At 37.4% G+C, this 19982-nt stretch overlaps 1 protein-coding gene across 11 annotated transcripts in view; it reads right to left on the bottom strand.

The window, feature by feature from the left end:
• Positions 1–19982, bottom strand: part of MAGI2 (membrane associated guanylate kinase, WW and PDZ domain containing 2) — a 1337104-nt gene that overhangs the window by 487517 nt on the left and 829605 nt on the right. For all 11 annotated transcript variants that reach the window (XR_009505080.1, XM_059934073.1, XM_059934076.1 and 8 more), the window contains exon 4: positions 12583–12798. Coding sequence is in view for 10 of the 11 variants with exons in the window: in XM_059934073.1 (XP_059790056.1) it covers positions 12583–12798 (216 nt within the window). In the remaining variant the exon portion in view is untranslated. The remainder of the gene's footprint in view (positions 1–12582; positions 12799–19982) is intronic.

Here is a 19982-nt window from a genome sequence, read left to right as displayed (position 1 = left end):
GGAGGGGTACGGATGCGGGGCGAGCCTGTGGCAGCAGAGGCCTCCGTGACGTTGCAGCAGCCTCAGGCGCGCCATGTGTTCTCCTGGGGAAGTTGTCCCTGGATAGCGGGACCCTGGCAGTGGCGGGCTGCACGGGCTCCCGGGAGGGGCGGTGTGGAGAGTGACCTGTGCTTGCACACAGGCTTCTTGGTGGCGGCAGCAGCAGCCTTAGCGTCTCCCGCCCGTCTCTGGGATCCGCGCTGGTAGCCGCGGCTCGCGCCTGTCTCTGGAGCTCGTTTAGGCGACGCTCTGAATCCCCTCTCCTCGCGCACCAGGAAACAAAGAGGCAAGAAAAAGTCTCTTGTCTCTTAGGCAGCTGCAGACTTTTTCCCGGACTCCCTCCCGGCTAGCTGTGGCGCATTAACCCCTTCAGGCTGTGTTCACGCCGCCAACCCCAGTCCTCTCCCTGCGATCCGACCGAAGCCCGAGCCTGAGCTCCCAGCCCCGCCCGCCCCGGCGGGGGAGCAGACAAGCCTCTCGGGCTGGTGAGTGCTGCTCGGCGCCGAGCCTCTGTGCGGGAGTCTCTCCGCTTTGCCCTCCGCACCCCTGTGGCTGCGCTCGCCTCCGTGGCTCTGAAGCTTCCCCCCTCTGCCACCCGCAGTCTCTGCCCGCAAAGGGGCTTCCTAGTGTGTGGAAACCTTTCCTCCTTCACAGCTCCCTCCCACTGGTGCAGGGCCCGTCCCTATTCTTTTGTCTCTGTTATTTCTTTTGTCTTTTGCCCTACCCAAGTACGGGGGGAGTTTCTTGCCTTTTGGGAGGTCTGAGGTCATCTGCCAGCATTCAGTGGGTGTTCTATAGGAGCAGTTCCACGTGAAGATGTATTTCTGATGTATCTGTGGGGAGAAAGGTGATCTCCGCGTCTTACTCTTCCGCCATCTTCTCCTCTCTCCTGTGTTAGCTTTTTAAGCCTGCCAGTCCTAAGCCCTCCCCAGGACCCTGAAGGCGGAGGCTTTCGGCAGGAGACACAAGCCCCGCCCCCATAGCAAGCCCTGCCCCCTGAAGACCGTCTTTTCCCTGACAGGCCCTGCCTCCGAAGTGTACAAGTTCCGTCCTTCGTGAACCAGACAGGCAGATGCCGTGTAGTCTCGGAGGAGGACTCGCCTTTTCCGGTTCAGGTTGTCATGGCGCCCGGGCTTGCCTCGTTTTTTCCGGTCTCAGTCTGGCGTGGCAGGGTAGACAGCTGTGACAAATTTTAATAAATCTCATGTCTTTATGTTATTTCTCCTGTCTTCATGTTATTTCTTTGGAAATAAGCATGGCTACAGAACATTTAACAGGAAAAAAAAAAAAGATTGAGGAACATATTTGTAGCTTATAAGGAAAGAGAATAGGAATAATTTGAGATTAATTTTTTTTTCTTTTTGTTTAGCCATTCTCAATAGCAACAAACATGCTGGGTTTGAATCTGTCCTTCATGGTGTGCTGTTGGGCAAGTTATTTAACTCACTCTGTGCATGCCTCAATTTCCTTAAATGTACAATGGAACAACATTACTTACCTATAAGGGTTAGATGAGACATGTATACAAATTGCTTAGAACAGTCAACTACCAGAACATAGTAGATGTTCAGTAAATGTTACATATTTTTATCAGTGAGTTCTACTACCTAGAACACTAAATAAATTGTGTAGTTAAATCAGCCAAGCAACCTAAATGATTTCTCCCCACTGAAACAAAAAGTATGTGGTCAATTTCAAATGATTTTTAAGATGTTAGGTGTTTTCTCTTAGAGGAAAACATAGGAAGAACATTCTTTGACATAAATCACAGCAAGATCTTTTTTGACCCACCTCCTAGAGTAATGGAGGTAATGGGTCCTAATGAAACGTAAATGCTTTTGCACAGCAAAGGAAATTATAAACAAGACAAAAAGACAACCCTCAGAATGGGAGAAAAATATTTGCAAACGAAGCAACAGACAAAGGATAAATCTCCAAAATATATAAACAGCTCATGCAGCTCAATATTAAAAAAAACAAACAACCCAACCAAAAAATGGGCAGAAGACCTAAATAGGCATCTCTCCAAAGAAGACATACAGATGGCCAAGAGGCATATGAAAAGCTGCTCAACATCACTAATTATTAGAGAAATGAAAATCAAAGCTGCAATAAGGTATCACCTCACACTGGTTAGAATGGGCATCATCAGAAAATCTGCAAACAACAAATGCTGGAGAGGGTGTGGAGAAAACGGAACCCTCTTGCATTATTGGTGGGAATGTAAATTGATACAGCCACTATGGAGAACAGTATGGACGTTCCTTAGAAAAACTAAAAATAGAATTACCCTATGACCCAGCAATCCCACTACTGGGCATATGCCCAGAGAAAACCATAATTTCCACGTGTTTCCATAATTTCCATAATTCAAAAAGACACATGCACCCCATTGTTCATTGCAGCACTATTTACAACAGTCAGGTCATGGAAGCAACCTAAATGCCCATCGACAGACGAATGGATAAAGAAGATGTGGTACATATATACAATGGAATATTACTCAGCCATAAAATGTAATGAAATTGGGTCATTTGTAGAGATGTGGATGGACCTACAGTCTGTCATACAGAGTGAAGTAAGCCAGAAAGAGAAAAACAAATATCGTATATTAACCATATACGTGGAATCTAGAAAAATGGTACAGATGAACTGGTTTGAAAGGCAGAAATAGAGACACAGATGTAGAGAACAAATGTAGGACACCAAGGGGGGAAAGTGGAGTGGGGGTGGGGGTGGTGGGATGAATTGGGAGATTGGGATTGACATGTATACATTAATATGTATAAAAAGGATAACTAATAAAAAAAGAAAGATATTAGGTGTTTTCAAAAAACAGTGCAATTTCTAAAGAAAAAAAAAAAAGATACACACAAAGCTAACATTTCTTCTTTAAAAGGTCTTTGCAGAAGTTGAGTTTTTTTTCCTCAGTTGAAACATGCTGTGGTGTTAAGTGATTTAAAGGAGGGAAAATAATCCTCAGAAACCACACATTTTTTCTAAGTTCTGTATGTTTTCCTACAGAGTTCTGCATTTGATTTTGCTGGATTCCAGGGCCTACTACTGAGCTATGAACTTGCAATCACTCCAGTACCTTTGAGGGTACTGATTTAAATCAGAATCAGAGACATAGCTCCCCGATTTTATATTAGCCCAAAGCTTAGTCTCCTCATATAGTGTCAGGGCAAGCTTGGCTTTCAAGTCTAACAATAGACTGCTCCACACTCTTGTTTCTGCTCATTTGTAGTAGTGACCATGGTGGTGGAAGTGGTGGGGCTTGAAGATTTCCTTTGCTTTCTTGCAAACTCAACAATCTCATCAAAAAGTATGTTTGTCAGGTTGATATAAAGTCTTACTGTATTGTAGTCAGAGGTGGGAAGGAGTGGAGGCTGTCACAGCTGCTGTTTGCTTCACTACTAGAAGCTGAATTTCTTGGAATTTGAACTTTAGGCTCTTGTAAATGAATCAATACTTCAGGCTTGATCTTGGACAGGAGAAAAATATAATTGTAACTGATTTTTGATATGGCCATACTATAGATCATATTCTATAGTGACAATTGAGGACATTCTGCCTTCAGAAAGGAAGCTGTCACGCAGTGGCCACCTGCATGCTATGTAGCCAGTTGACTGGAAGAAGTCAACATCGTAGGTCACTGCTCAGAGAGTGTTCTTATCAATTCTCCTTGCTTTTCCTAACCTTCTCAAATGAGAAGAAGAATTATACTATGGGTGCCAAAATATCTGCATCTTAGTGATTAGTGAATATTTGCTCATCACTTAGAAAAAATATAATTACTTTTTTTTGATGTAGTAAAACATACACTTGGACAAAATCCAAAAGTACAAAGAAGAAATACAGTGCAAAGTAGATTCCCCCCTGCTTCTACTCCCACTGCTCTAGCAATCCAGTTAGCAAAGACGATTATATTTTCTGCTCCTTCTGAGATGTTTCTATGCACGCTGATAACTGACTTGTAGTTGGTATTTTCTGACTCCTTACTTCTCCTGAAGTTTTTCTAAGTTCTAAAAAAATGCACTATGATTTCTTTTTATATACAGTATGAGAATGAGGAGGGGTGGCCCTTAAACACTGTGGAAAATAAAAATATATATATAATTTTTTTTTCCTGAGATGTTAACTAATGTTTCCTTTTAATATTTGAGATCATGAAAGAAACACAAGTCTAGAACAAAATATTAGAATTAGGGAAAGTTAGGGTAATGATTAACTATGCTGCTGATTTTGGAGATGATATATCAATTGAGAGAGCAGGAATTCCCAATCCTGTAAAGAGATTACTTTTTATCTGTAATATTTGTAACCAAATTGGATCTCATCTATTTAGGAGGCTAGCCAGGGAAATATGAATTACTAAGAAAGCATATTCAATACCTCAAAATTATTTTCATCTTTATCTAAAACCCACAATTGGTTACAAGTTCTTTGGAATATTAAAAGAACAATATGAGGAATTATGAGAATAGAAAAATTCAAGGTCTATGAGTGGAAGATGACAGGAAAGAAATCCTGAGACATAAAAAACTAAATTGGAAAGAATTACTAAAAAGATTAGTAGAGGGCTTCCCTGGTGGCGCAGTGGTTGAGAATCTGCCTGCCAATGCAGGGGACACGGGTTCTGAGCCCTGGTCTGGGAAGATCCCACATGCCGCGGAGCAACTAGGCCCGTGAGCCACAACTACTGAGCCTGCGCGTCTGGAGCCTGTGCTCCACAACAAGAGAGGCCGCGATAGTGAGAGGCCCGCGCACCGCGATGAAGAGTGGCCCCCGCTTGCCACAACTAGAGAAAGCCCTCGCACAGAAACGAAGACCCAACACAGACATAAATAAATAAATGAACAAATACTTAAAAAAAAAAAAAAGATTAGTAGAGGGAATTATTTTCCATTGACAGGGGAGAAGAAGTGCTGCCTTAATTAGCATATTTTCTTCCATTTAATTTTTAACATTTTAATAAAAGCAGACTGATACAGAGTGAAGTAAGTCAGAAAGAGAGAAACAAATACTGTATTCTAACGCATATAAATGGAACCTAAAAAAAAAAAAAAAGTGGTACTGATGAACCTAGTTGCAGGGCAGGAATGAAGATGTAGACATAGAGAATGGACTTGAGGACACAGGGTGGGAGGGGGAAGCTGAGGCGAAGTGAGAGTAGCATTGACATATATACACTACCGAATGTAAAATAGTTGGCTAGTGGGAAGCAGCTGCATAGCACAGGGAGATCAGCTCGGTTCTTTGCGATGAACTAGAGGGGTGGGATCGGGAGGGTGGGAGGGAGGCTCAAGAGGGAGGGGATATGGGGACATGCGTATGCATATGGCTGATTCACTTTGGCATACAACAGAAACCAACAGCATTGTGAAGCAATTATACTACAATAAAGATCTGCTAAAAAAATAAATAAAAGCAGACTGGAGTAATGGCAATAAAATGAATCCTCACATCTTTGAAATTGTATGTGCTATGTGGTTTTCATAATGTAATGAATTCTGAAGATATTTATCATATAGAAACAAGTTCCCCAAATCTTCAACTAACTTGGGGCTGAGAGAAACTGATAACAAGTATTGAAAATATTCAAAGACCAAAGCAAGGTATGAAATGAAATATAGGACATGTATGAACAATAATTCTTAGATCTTGCTTTCAAAATTCTGAAAAAATTCAGGAGATTAGTACTACATGAAACATAACATCACCTTCTGAAGTTTTAGGAACATCAAAGGGGCTGAAAGAGAAAAGGAAGAAGGCTTTATTCAACATTGATCTTGATCATTCAAGTGTCATTCTTTGGGGCCAAATTGGAGTCAAGGTATTTTTTGATGAGAGCAAGAAGTCAATTAGGAAGTAAAAGATAAAGGTGCTATCCCCTTATCTCTGAGTGCCCAGAGAGACCTTATCCAGAGACCTTCCCTCTTCAGAGCCAAAGACCAGCCCTCAGCCAGAAATAACTTGAGCAATTTGTCTGACAATAAAGTAGCTAAGATTTCACACTGAAATTATAATCACATCCATTAGGAGAAATATGTGATAAGAAAATGGGCTACAGGGTGAATATCAGACCTAGAGAGAATGGATGGCCATGACTAGAAATAAGCTTAAACTCTAACAATGCCTGGAGAACCTGAAGACACAAACATTTCTGTATGTGCTCTACAAACCCCAGTGTGACTCTGTTTGTTCTTGTTGTGCCTTCCTCCTTCATGTATAAATCTCTCTCTCATATACATCATATAAACACTCAGAGAAGCAGAAAAAAACTCTCTACAAAAGGTTGAATGCAAGATTCCAAAAATGTTGAATCAATCTGAGGGCACAAAGAGGTTCAAATAGTGCTTCACTCTCAGATTTATCACAAAGTGAGTCTGCCTTGATTTAAAAAGACATCCCTGAAATTAATCATGATTTCATTTTTTTCCCCAATGGTATAGTTAAAGTTACTACTAAAGTTCATGGCTACAGACTCTAAAGTGATTATCTTGTTATTCTATAATCACACCTGGATACTCAGAGCATTTTACAATTAGGGCAGTTTTAACTTTCAAATGATCCTTTTAAGAAAAGATCAAATGCGCCTCATTTATAAATGGAATATCTAATTTTAGAAGGTTAACTTAAAATAGCCCCAGAAATTTGCACCTCCAGTGAAGAGATAAAACCAATACTGTTTGGGAACAAAATAATAAAATTAAGCCTCCCCCCTCAAAAAAAAAAAAAAAAAAAGAGAGAGATAAAGATCTGAGTGGATACACACATCGCAGTCTCTGTGAACCCACACAAAATAAGCAGGGGTTAGGCGTTGGGGTGGTTTCAGAGTGCACCATTATTCACAGGAAAACAGCGAGATTCACTACGGAGGACATAATTCTTTTGACAGTGACAGGACCTCATTCACAGAACCAGGACTGATGGTGCATGCACAGTCAGCGTGCCAAGTGGCGCAGGACCTGGATGCGGGTCCCTAATGGTGAACTGAGATCATTGCTGAGGACACTTGGTGATCACATAAGGGACACTCTGTTTGCTCTCTGGGAGACGCAGTTCATTTGCACTAATTGCAGGCTTGGGGGCCTGGAGAAGGCAGCTCTGTGTACACATACTGTATTCCCTTTGTTGGCGAAGGTAGCTCTCACGGGCCCTGTTCCTCCTTGCATTGTGTATGTGTGTGTATTAACAGAGAGACTTAGCTGCCTTTAAAATATATGTGCATTTCTAATTCTTTGCACTAGGCTTACTAATAGCTGGTGAGGGGAAGCTACAATATAATAGTGAATTACTTTCCGGAAAAGTTTAGCAGATAATTCATGAAATAAAAGAAATCCAAGAAAGCCTAACCCAATTACTATGGTTTACAGGATTTGTTTTTGTTCAGAAAAGTTCAGCTGAAAAAAAAATTTATCTACTGATCTATTAACCACCTATCTATTTGGGTCATTTTCACAGTTAGAGAGATTTAATAATTCTCATCTCTAAGAATACATCTCTTAAAATATACTTTTTTCTTTTGTTATTAAACAACTTTTGAAGAAATATAAGATTAGGAATTTCATATCTTTCAAACTTAGAAACACTGCATGTTGAAAACACTGAAGAGTGTAAAATGAGCATGAAATAAATCTAATCATGTTGATATAGTAAAGTTTTGACATTCTCAAGAGGTTTGGTTGACTGAAAAATAAATATTTACTAAGAAATTAAACTATTTAATGATATATACTAATCACCAAGACAGGTATACAAAAAGGTAGAAATAGTCCTTGTCCTGGTAATGTTTACAATTTATGAGGGGATGACAGACATGCACATTATGAAAAGTTACCTGCAAGGACCAGCCTAACCAATACCTCCTAAATGAATGAGAAGCGTAAGTTGTACTTCAAAAATTCAGAGATGAACAGTGTCAACTTCTCACTACGAGAGTCAACAAGTGATTTCAAGAGAATATAAAAATTTTGATTGAATTGTGAATAAAAGAGTAGCAGGTTCAAATGTGGAAAAGGCTTGCCAGACAGGTGAAGGTGTTTTATGTGCATGGGAATGTAGACGAGAGAAGAGAGTCGGGGAATAATGGGAACCAAAGATAACAGAGGTGTTGCAGTCAAGTGTGAGAGGACCTGGCAGTTGCCCAAAGAGTATGAAGCAGTAGAAATAGAAACTCATCCAAGTTTTGAGAAGGATAGTTACGTGACCAAATGCTGGTTCAAGAACCTTTTAATTGATCGAAGAGTGACAGGGAATTTGACAGGAATGGAGCCTGGAGGAATGGAGGTCAGTTAGGGGACTGTGATCCACAAATGGGGGGATGAGGGAGTGATGTAGGATGGGGCAGTGGTATTAGGAAGGAAGAGATAAAAGCTAAAGGTACAGTGATCTTTTATACCTAATAATGTGTATCCAGCCTGGGGGGGAGAAAAGCATCAAACTCTGAGCTATCTGGGTCAAAAGCAGAATTAGAGAAATCCAGTAAGGGACTCTATAAGTTGGTTTGCTTGTTTGTTTTATGGGAGAAGAGTTTAAGTGGAATGTTGCATTTAAGTTGCTGAAGAAATGCTTGGGGTGGGGGCAGTCCAGTGGGCGGTAATTAGAAATATGGCCCTGGAACACAGGAGAGAAGTGAAGGTTGCAGGTAAATCTACAGTATTTGAAGCCACAGGGCTGGATATCACCTCTAACAAGATAAAGATGTCTGCACATAAGGTGAGGTTGATGTCAAAGGGAAGGTTTCCTGAGAATATGAATTTTAAATATCAGTTTAAAGGCAAATTCGCTAAGATGATGTAAGGATATATCATCCTTGCAAGAATTAGAGCTAATATCACTTCCATGAACCCCGTGAAGGACAACTATAATGGAATACAACGTAGATGAAATACACTGAACTGCAGGATTGTGATTTACCTTATGGAGGTCAGAAGTCTCTTTGTCCTCAGCATAGTTAACAACCCAGGGAAATATGGCGGAAAAGGATGAGTTCAGGTTTTCCTGGGTCCAGATTTCAACTCTGCTACCATTATCTTAGTTAAGTACCTTAAGGTAAATTTCAGCATCTCATTTGTTGAGCAAATATACTGTGATTATGGGACTAGAGATAATATATGTCCTATATGCCTAGCACATTGTATGCATTCATTAAAGGGATGTTGCCATTATTTATTTTATTTTTATTCTTGTAATTTTTGTTATTTAGAATGATAAAACTACATTTCTAAGGGTAGAACTACACTAATTTCCATCACCAAAGTGACGTATATCAGAGAAAGAAACATTTCTGTAATGTAATTTTGAGTAAAAAGAGAGATCCTAGAATAAAATATATTCGTTGATAACATTAGTAGAACTTCGTGGAGAAATTACCTATTTATAAGTGATCACTGGCTTTACATAGATATGGTCTGAAAGAAAAAGGAATACATAATTCGATAAACTACAGTTCAAAGGAGAAAAAGATAAAGAAAATGAGTAATGGGTAAATTGAGGACTCTAAAACCTTCATTTACATAGAGAAAATAGTTCATTTTCGTAAAGTATATAAGGAGTTAAAGACTGGTAGGCTTGGTACTTATATACACACAGAATACTATAAAAAACTAGGAATCTTTTATATCCACAGAAGGAAATAAGTTCACTTGCACATGATTTCCAGAAATGAAAGAAATAAGAAGTCTTTGGTAGGTAAAAATTTATAATTCCATGTTTAAACATGTACAAGTAAAATAGTGGTCATGTGTCTACAAACTGCTAAGAAATATGTTTATGTTTCTATTTGGTGATATAAGACTCAGGATAGTAAAGCAACTAAGATCATGTGTTCTGGATCCAGATTTCCTATGTAATATTTCCTATTTCCAGTTACTGGGCAAATTATTTAACTGTAGTGTACCTCAGTGTCCTCATCTGTAAAATAGTACCTAACTAATAGGTCTGATAGGAGAATTAAATGAACTAATACACATAATGAGGTTAAGGAGTTCCTAGCACATGGTAAGATCCAAAAGAAGTTAATTATTTAATATTGTTTATTATCATTATCATCAATATTACTTGGAATGGAATGAAATTACCTCAGTAAGCTTTTCTCCCTTTCCAAATGTGCCTCACTTTATTATTTATGCTCTAAACTGATGTCTGATATTAATTACTATTACAGGCTCTTACAGGGCAGTGTTAACTAAAATTTAAGCAACAATTTTGTCAGTATTGTTTGAAGTGTCCTGTATCCAACAAATGTGTATGAGAAGAAGACAAAGGCAGGACAAAGACCCTGTGGTAGAAAAAATGTGATGAGGTTCAAATGGTGAAGAGTTGGATAAATGTATATAAGAGGGGGGCAAAGAAAAAGTTTTATCCTAAAGCTTCTCTTGGATAAACATAAAGAAAAACAATGACATTTCTAAAATGGGACTCGTCAAAAGATTTCTAGTAAGGGATGATGGACCAATTTTCTGGTTTGGGGCTGTTTCCTCCATCTTTGAACACTGGGTGAGGAGATGCCTAATTTATACATCTCTCATGTCCCATAATAAGAAAGAAAAAGTAGTATAAGAACACTTGCCAAGCCAGGCTCACAAAACCATGTTTGTGGCATCTGTTTACTATCCAGATATCCCAAAGCTGTCCTGCACAGTTGTTCTCTATCATTGTCAGCCTCAGAAGTCCAGAGACAGTCACATGGCTAGGGCTGGTAAAGAAGAGTTCAAACCAGTCCATTTTCCCTGGAGCCTTAAAAACTTCCTAGACATAAAAATACCCCATTCTTCATGTCTAAGGTATGAGTAGAAGGGAATGGAGCTTTCCAGATCCACTGTGCCCCCCAGTTAAACAAATTTTTAGTCTAAGAATCTGTTGGTCAAGAATGCTTCATTTGATTTGCCCTATACAGCGTAGAAATGAAATACAAATCAATGATTTGGGCCTAATCAAGGCCATATATTTTACATTTTTAACTATAAGGTGTTAACCAGTAAGAAATTCTATAACTGCTCTTTGACACCCAACTTCTACTTCTTTTGTGATTACTTGCTTCCATTTAGCTGAATTGTTTTGCTTCTCACATAAAAGATCAGCTAAGAAAACGATGTCCTATCAACTTAATTTAAATCCATTACATGATGAAAAGTAAATATTTTGACAGAGACATTTCAGAATCAAAAAAGAGAAGGTATCTAATTGCTTGATAATTACCAGATCATATTATAGTAAACAAGTTACATTATGCACCCATAGTGATTTTTAGCATTTGTACCCAGAAATCAACGATTGCTAGGGTCAGAGAATAAGTTTTTAACCAATATATTAATAGAGGAAGTTACCCTCCTCTGAGTAACCAAGAGGGAACCACTTTTTAAGGTTTTACACCTTGATTGACACATACTGAATTTTGGTCTCCTTATGTTTAATGAAGAACATTTTTACAGGTATCATGGAAAAGGAAGGTAAAAAAAATAGGCTTATGAAGCTTTTCTTTGATAAAAATAATTGAGTGTGAAAATTCAAACACTATGTCACTATAGAAGCAGTACAGTGATAAGTAAAAGTACAGACATCAAAGTAGTTATAGGAAATATCTTAAGAATAATATGTATGCAAGGTACATGTGCTAATATTTTTTCAACAGTTTTAACACAGCCCTTTGATTTTCAATGCCCATTAAAATAATGATATGTCATTATTAAAAAATACCTAAAACAAAACTTTGGAAACTTATTCCAAGATTATAGGCAAAGAGAATGCCATAGTTTAGCTCTGGTAATGTTTAATTATGAATAAGATTATTTAAAAAAATCTATTTTATAAATAAAAATTTTGGCACTATATTAGTAAGTATAAGAAAATGGCAAATCCATACCTTGCACAAACATACTTTATATCTAATACTTTTTTTATATATGTGATATGACAGATGATAAATTAAAAGGATAACAAGTCCTTCCCTTGTTCAAGGGTAATTACCTTCACAATGTCACTTGTGAAGATGCTTTCTCCAAACTGTCAGACTGGGTGGTAAGGATGGGGGGATAAATACATGGGCATTATGTAGCTATGGTTATTCTGTGGACTGTATTCACTGACACCATTAACTAAATCACATAACACAACCTCTATTCACAGAGCTGGAAGTATAGTAAGATTTCTAAGGATAGATTATATCTAATATTAATTAACAAAAATTTTGCAATGTCACACAATCATATTCATGACTATAACACCTTCTAAGATTTAAACCACTCACTATATTGCCATTAATATTGTATAAGTGAAACCAGAAATTGAAGAAGTTGAATGGATTCCTTGATATGTCAAAATTAAAACTAATAAATTGGATACAAGAATCATGTCCTTTCCATTTGATATCATAATCTTGTCTCCCTGAAGATAACTACAATCATTACGTATATATATATACACACACACCTGAACATATATATGTGAAAAAAATATACATTTGAACACAGGGATAAAATATATATTCAGCTACATCTAGAAGAGCTGATGCACCTATAACAAACGTAAAAGACTAACCTGGTGTTACTACTACTCCATTTCCATTGACCACAGGCCTCTCTTCCTCTTCCTCCTCCGGAGGCTCTATGCTTGCTTTCTCCATGTTGCTCACTGATTTATTCCTTTTTCGTTTTCCTTCAGTGCTTGGAGTGGCTCCAGGAAGTATCTGGTCTGTTACATTTAGTAACAATGGTGCTGGTTCTGCTGGAGGCTTTGGGGTACCGTAGTAATTGTCTGCAAATGATACAAAACATATGAAGTTAAATATTTCTCCCACTGGTGTGCATGATTTGTAAAGAATGGAAATTTTATTAACAAATGTGTATCCTGGTTTATCCATATATATGTATTTTATATATACATACATATATATCATTTTATATCCTTTTATGTTTGTATATAGGTGTTTATTTGTTGCTTCTATTGTATGGGGCTTTAATGCTTAAACAAAGATACAGATCTATCTTCATTTCACCTTAGTGCCAAATCAAAATATAGTCTTAGCTGTTAGTTTCATATGACACATAGCAGTTTCAAATTAATCAAAAATTTTTTATAACAAGCCTTGATTATAATCTTTTTAAAAATAATTATGTCTGAATAGGAGTATGGGTAACATAGTTTTTAAGCAAATCTTATAACATTCTGGAAAGGCAAAGCACATTGTGCTTTTCTCAAGCTTTCAAAGGGCTCTGGCTGTTTTCCTTGACGTGCACAGCGTCCTGCCTAGAGCTGCGTCTCCATGCCAGTTCAGTGGTTCCCATGACTGCTGACGGTGGGCCTGCTGCTCGAATCATTCTTCAGATTACCACAGCTCTTTTTCCCACAGCTCCATGATCTGAGCTACAGAATCATTTGTTTCCCCCATCAGTCTGTGAGACTTCTAAAAGAGGAGACTAATTCCTATTTATCTCTGTCATAAGAGCCTGGCAAACAGTAACATGGGATATATGCTTACTCTGTGAACATCCTTATATAGTCAAAGCAAATTACTTTTATGAAAAAAATAGTTTAAATTTTTGATTGGTAAACGGCACACTGGTGTTTTTTAAAAATCAATGTTACGCTCTTAGCATCAACTTCAAACCCATATTGGTGTTTTCAGTTAATTGAATAATTTATGCACATATTTGCTCACTCATTCATTAAAATCTTTATTTAGTACTGACTGTGCACCCAAGCACTCCAGTATACGTCTGAGAGAAAATGATGACTATAATACGATCCTTGTCTTCCAGATGCTCAACGGTTTAGTGTGGAAGACAGGCACATTTGACATTAAGCAGATAAGCATTAAAACAGGAAATAGGATTAAGCACTCAATCAAGGAGGCATAGAGGGGGAACCACATCTCATTATCTGCAGAGGCCACTGAAGGCAACTGGGAAAACAGTGTGCTGTGAAAGAAACCAATCCTTAAGTAGAAGTTATGGGGTCTAGATTTGGATTTTCTATATAACTACAATTCAAGCAAGTTATTTACTCAGTAAGGCTCAATTTCTTCATCTATAAATTGGAATGGCAATACTTGTTACAATCACCTGCGTTCTGGGTTGCAAACAACCAAAACATACTCTAGTTAAATTAAAGATGATAAGGATATGCTGAAAAGGTATGAGATGGCTAGTTGAGGGAAGAGGCTGGAAACCCTTGGGGAAAATGGGCGGAAACAAAGGAGTCCAGTGTGGACACCCAAGCTGCGTCTGCTGGCCGTGGACTCTGAAAGCCTAGCAGGTTCCACTACCACAGGCCATAGAATCACAATACTTCTTATCTAATAAACATAATGTACAACTAGTAAATAGTCCTGCATGTCCCGATAAATAATATAATTTTAAGTAGTGTTCTGAGATCTTCAGTGCTTTTTTTTTTTTTATTGGAGTAAAATTGCTTTACAATGTTGTGTTACTTTCTGCTGTACAATGAAGTGAATCAGCTATATGTACACCTATATCCCCTCCCTCTTGGACCTCCCTCCCACCCCACCCCCATCCTACCCATCTAGGTCGTCACAGAGCACCGAGGTGAGCTCCCTGTGCTATATGGCAGGTTCCCACTAGCTATCTGTTTTACACATGGTAGTGTATTTATGTCAAACCTAATCTCCCAACTCGTCCCACCCTCCCCTTCTCCCCCATGTCCATATGTCCGTTCTCTATGCCTACATCTCTATTCCTGCCCTACAAATAGGTTCATCTGTACCATTTTTCTACATTCCACATTTATGCATTAATATACGATATTTGTTTTTCTCCTTCTGGATTAACTTCACTCTGTATGACAGACTCTAGGTCCATCCACATCTCTACAAATGACCCAATTTCGTTCCTTTTTATGGCTGAGTAATATTCCACTGTATATATGTACCACATCTTCTTTATCCATTCATCTATCATTGGACATTTCCGTTGTTTCCATGTCCTGGCTATTGTAAATAGTGCTGCAATGAACATTGGAGTACATGTGTCATTTTGAATTATGGTTTTCTCAGGGTATATGCCCACGAGTGGGATTGCGGGGTCATATGGCAGTTCTATTTTTAGTTTTTTAAGGAACCTCCATACTGTTCTCCATACTGGCTGTATCAATTTACATTCCCACTAACAGTCCAAGAGAGGGTGTGGAGAAAAGGGAACCCTCTTCAGTGCTTTTAAGTATATGTAGTACTAAGAAAAATGAATCACACTTCAGTGCTTTTTTTTTTTTTTCCAATTTGTCTTTTAGGGTTTAAATCTCCCTGAGGTAGAAAAATAACCTTTTCCTAATTAGAAATAAATGCATAGCTCAGGCTAAAAATAAATATTAAGTAACAGGTCTGGTTGAATTTACATTCCTAAATAATTACTCCTATTGAATGTGATGTGATTATAAATTATACAGCAATATTCTATTTCTACAATTTATGAAATTAATAGTTTAGACTAAATTTTAGATGTAAAAGAGTACAAATCATTAGTTAAGACATTAAGATTATCTTTATTAGCAATAATAATAGCAATTTAAAAGAGGCACAGAAATAACCCATGTAGTTACTATACTTGAGAAATATAATTCATGGAGAATAGGCTTTTACCTTAAACCAAATGCATAGAACAAAGAAACCAGAAATACCTAAAAGAAGTTGAAAAATCAGCCAGATGGTCAGGTAGCTAAGTCACTGAAATGATGTCCTAATGTTTAAATACATACAAATCAATATACTAAGGATAAAATGTGCCTTTTAGGTAACATACCAGCATGTTTTCAAAAAACAAACATCAAAACTATTTAAAAATATAATTTGGAAAAACTGTCCCATTAAGAATGAAGTGCCTCTATGCATAGTGCCAGGATTTAGAGAATCTAAAATCCAAAATACCTCAACAATATGGTGTATGTTTAACAGCACAGATTGTGGTGAGATAAACCTGACTTTGAATCCTGTCTCCCCTAACCTGGCTGCCTCTTTATATCCTTGAATTGATTTAATTAAAGTGGGACTGTGGGGCTGTAAGATGACTACAGTCACAAAAGTACAGTCACAACTACAACTACTACTATTATTATGACTATCATCACCACAATTTAGTGAGCTGGACACTGTAAAGGGCATTTTACTTCTGAGCGCTTGTATCTGATGGGGATTAGAACAAAGTCATTCTGCTTCTGCAGTTAAAAGAAAATGGAGGCTCTAAAACTATTTTCCAATATTATACATGAAGCAGGTGGAAAACCTATATCCATTTGACTTAGGAACCTCATTTCTTTTCAAAATACTATATTACCTCTCAAGAGAAAAAAAAAAAAAAAGTACGATGCAGTTTGCAACCTGCTGGGAATTGATGCAGTCCTCTAGGACTTCATTCAAAGCCACAACCAATGAGCAGAAAAATAACACTTTCAAGAGAAAGGCAATGCTTGCTATCAAATGATGAAGCAGGGACATTTTAGGGGATTTTTTCCCTCCTCTCTTCCAAAACTAAGTGGGTGTGTGTGTATGTGTGTGTTTGGGGAGATGGGGTAGGGATTATAGGCTTTCCTAGCCCACTTTTTACTGACTATACTTGTATTTGTAAAGAGTGGTGTATTCATTAGCACTTTCATGTAAGTTTAATACAAAATTTCAGTAACTTAGTTGTTGAATATGATGACAAAATGGAAATGATACATAACATTGTTCACTTAATTCTATCACAATTAGGATAATCTATAAATTAACATAGTTTAATTTTGAATCAATGCTTGGAAAATAAAAGAGACAATTATTTGAGAAACCTGATTTAACTTGATTTATTCTTCAGCTTTTTAAGTACTTAAAAGAATGGCTATCTTTTTCATAAAGATATAGTTATGAAAGAGTGAAACAGGGTGAATGTAGTCATTTCTTACATTATAAATATGAAAAAGCTTTCCAGAAATTTGAATAAAAAGAATAGTTTAGGGCTTCCCTGGTGGCACAGTGGTTAAGAATCCGCCTGCCAATGCAGGGGACACGGGTTCGAGCCCTGGTCCTGGAAGATCCCACATGCCGCAGAGCAACTAAGCCTGTGCGCCACAACTACTGAGCCTGCGCTCTAGAGCCCGTGAGCCACAACTACTGAGCCCGTGTACCACAACTACTGAAACCCGCGCGCCTAGAGCCCGTGCTCCGCAACAAGAGAAGCCACCGCAGTAAGAAGCCCGTGCACCACAACGAAGAGTAGCCCCCGCTCGCCACAACTAGAGAAAGCCTGCGCGTAGCAACGAAGACCCAACGCAGCCAAAAATAAATAAATAAATAAATTTATTAAAAAAAAAAAAGAATAGTTTATAAAAATGTCAATTATTGGTTTCATAATAATAAAAACCTTTACTAAATGACCATTTACACTGAACACTGTTATATTAATTTCCTGCAAGGGGAGAGAGACTAAAACAGACTACATTGTTATGAGCTAACCTCCCTAGAAAATACTTGGAAAATCTAATCCATTACCCACTTTTACGCAGACCTTTCCTAAGTCATCCAGAAGAGATGAAAAGAGCTTTTTTTTTGAAAAGAGCTTTTTAAAATAACTTTTTGTGTACTATACTTGAAGGCTATCACAGAATTACTCCTTTGCTTTCTCTATGCTTGTTAGACCAAATAATCTTTTCAAAAAGTCTTAGTCTAAGTTTTCTAAACAATGTTTTTGTCTTTCTTCTGATCCTTCCCAGCTTTTTTTTCCCCACACTGATTTTAATGGTGAGGCCAAGGGGAAAAAAGGAAGAGAAAACAATTTCAATAAATTACAAACTGTTCCCTTTTTTTATCCTTAGTCCTTATTGAAGGGTAATAGATACCAAAATAGTATTTGCTGAGATGCACCATATTCTTTATGTTTGTAAGTTATGATATTATGACAAGAAGTAGGAAAGACTCTAAAAACTAATTTTAGGTATGAGGAAATGTGAAAGTGCTAGTAACAAGCTGAAATACTTTGAAATGCTTTTACTTATTTCCAACACCTTTTCCCTTTAAACTAGAGCAGTTTTCATGATAGAAACATGTGATTTGTTATTTAGTTCATTTGGCTTTTTAAGTAGTAGACCCAGATGTTGACTCTGTTGTTTCAGTCCTTTGGGTGTATAATAATAACATGTGCAGGTTTTACATCAAATAATCATACATCATTCCACATGGCACCCAAGTGCAGATAGATTTTAGAAAGGTACTATTCTTGTCTTCAAGATACCTCACAGATTAAGGTCTTGACCCCCATTCCTCCCCCAATATTCTCAGTGCTTTTATTGCCATTTTGGTAACCAGAAAGAATCAATTTTGGATAATGATTTAGTGGAAGAGAGATGACTGCCTACAGGTACGTTGGGACAGGCAAACAACACAGCTCATCACTGAGAGCCCCAGACAGCTTAAGAATATGTCCTTGTGTTGGAAAAAATGTGTGGCAAAATTTGAGAGGTTGAAAATCTCATCATTTGTTTTTTACAGTTTTATAAATGGAGCAAATAGTTTGATACTTGGCCTCCTAGTGGCACCTGCATAAACTGACTCTGACATTAAACGGAGAGGAGAGATTTGGAGTTCCAGGTCCATGCATAATTAATTTATGTTAGAAAACCTGACAGATCATAAGTAAATAATTATTTTTATCACATCAGAGATTTAGATCTGTATTAATAGAAACAGATTAATCATGAGAGAATTCTAAATTCAAATTTTAAGACCTGTTAACATACTACACAAGAGAGAGTAATGACTGAAAATTAGTACCAAAAACCATCATAAGACAGCCTTGCCATGGCAAGAATCACAGTCATATGGCTGCAGAGTTAGTAAATTAGAAATTCTGTAAATACAAAGCAAAGTTAGTAAATGTAACCTCGAAAAATATTCTACTTTTCTAAAATTACACTTCAGACCAGAAAATAAGACTCAAAGTCCCACTGTAGAATGCTTTCGTCAACTGATTTTTGAAGTTATTTTTGTAAGCAGCTCTGATACTTAAATTTGATCTGCCCCTAAAAGGTATCATTTCCTCATCATGTCATATATAGTTAGTAGCTTGAAACCAAAGTGCAAAAAACTCTGACCTCAAAAGATGATGTATTTTCCTTTTGTGGTGAAAAGCTTTCATCTCACATGTGACAGAAATAGAAAAAAACATTCCAATGGTATTTTGTCACTGATACCTGTGCTAAACAGTAAATTGCTGAATTCTTTGAAAATTCAATGTTAAATGTAACTTTCAAAATGTGGACAATTGTGCAATGTGAAAATTTATGTTTTTTCACATGCAAAAGTGAATTATTCTGCAACAACCCCTACCTAAGAATTTCAAGTTTATTTTAAATTAATGAATGCTGGTTTAATAATATGATCCCCATGCTTTCTGAATTTCACTGTCTTCAATTGTTCATTAGTACTCTCCAGAAATCATGTAGATGGTTTAACCTAACATTTTCTGAAACTTGTTTTCAAGTTCTCATTGAGTTTCTTGTGTTTCTGACCGAATTTTCATTTATACATGTTAGCCAGTGTTGACAGACACAGGACAAATCTTTGCTAAATGGAACTATCTACAGACTGGTCAGGGTAGGTGGTTTCATTGTTTAAAGGAAACTAGATACCCTTTCCTTTAGTGACTCTTCCCTCAGGCATTATTCAGAAGAGTTCAGAACATTTCCCACCTGTGCTGAATAAAATATGTAAAGAAATCATGCAAAGAAATCCTCAAGAGAACAGAAGGAAGTTACATATGATTTTTCAATGTCAAATATATATCTGCTTTCAAAGTAAAGCATTTGAACATTTATAATTATAGAAACATAAAAAAAACCTACAAGCCCAATTCACAAGCATATCACATTTAAATAATGTTAAATTCCTTAGAGCAGCTCTGTCATAAAAATGTAATATCAGCCACAAATACAAGCCACATATGCCATTTAAAATTTTC

This window comes from Balaenoptera ricei, chromosome 9 (assembly GCF_028023285.1).
Source record: "Balaenoptera ricei isolate mBalRic1 chromosome 9, mBalRic1.hap2, whole genome shotgun sequence".
Taxonomy (NCBI): Eukaryota; Metazoa; Chordata; class Mammalia; order Artiodactyla; family Balaenopteridae; genus Balaenoptera; species Balaenoptera ricei.
Note: the sequence above shows the minus strand (reverse complement) of the source record. Positions and strands in the feature narration are given on the sequence as shown.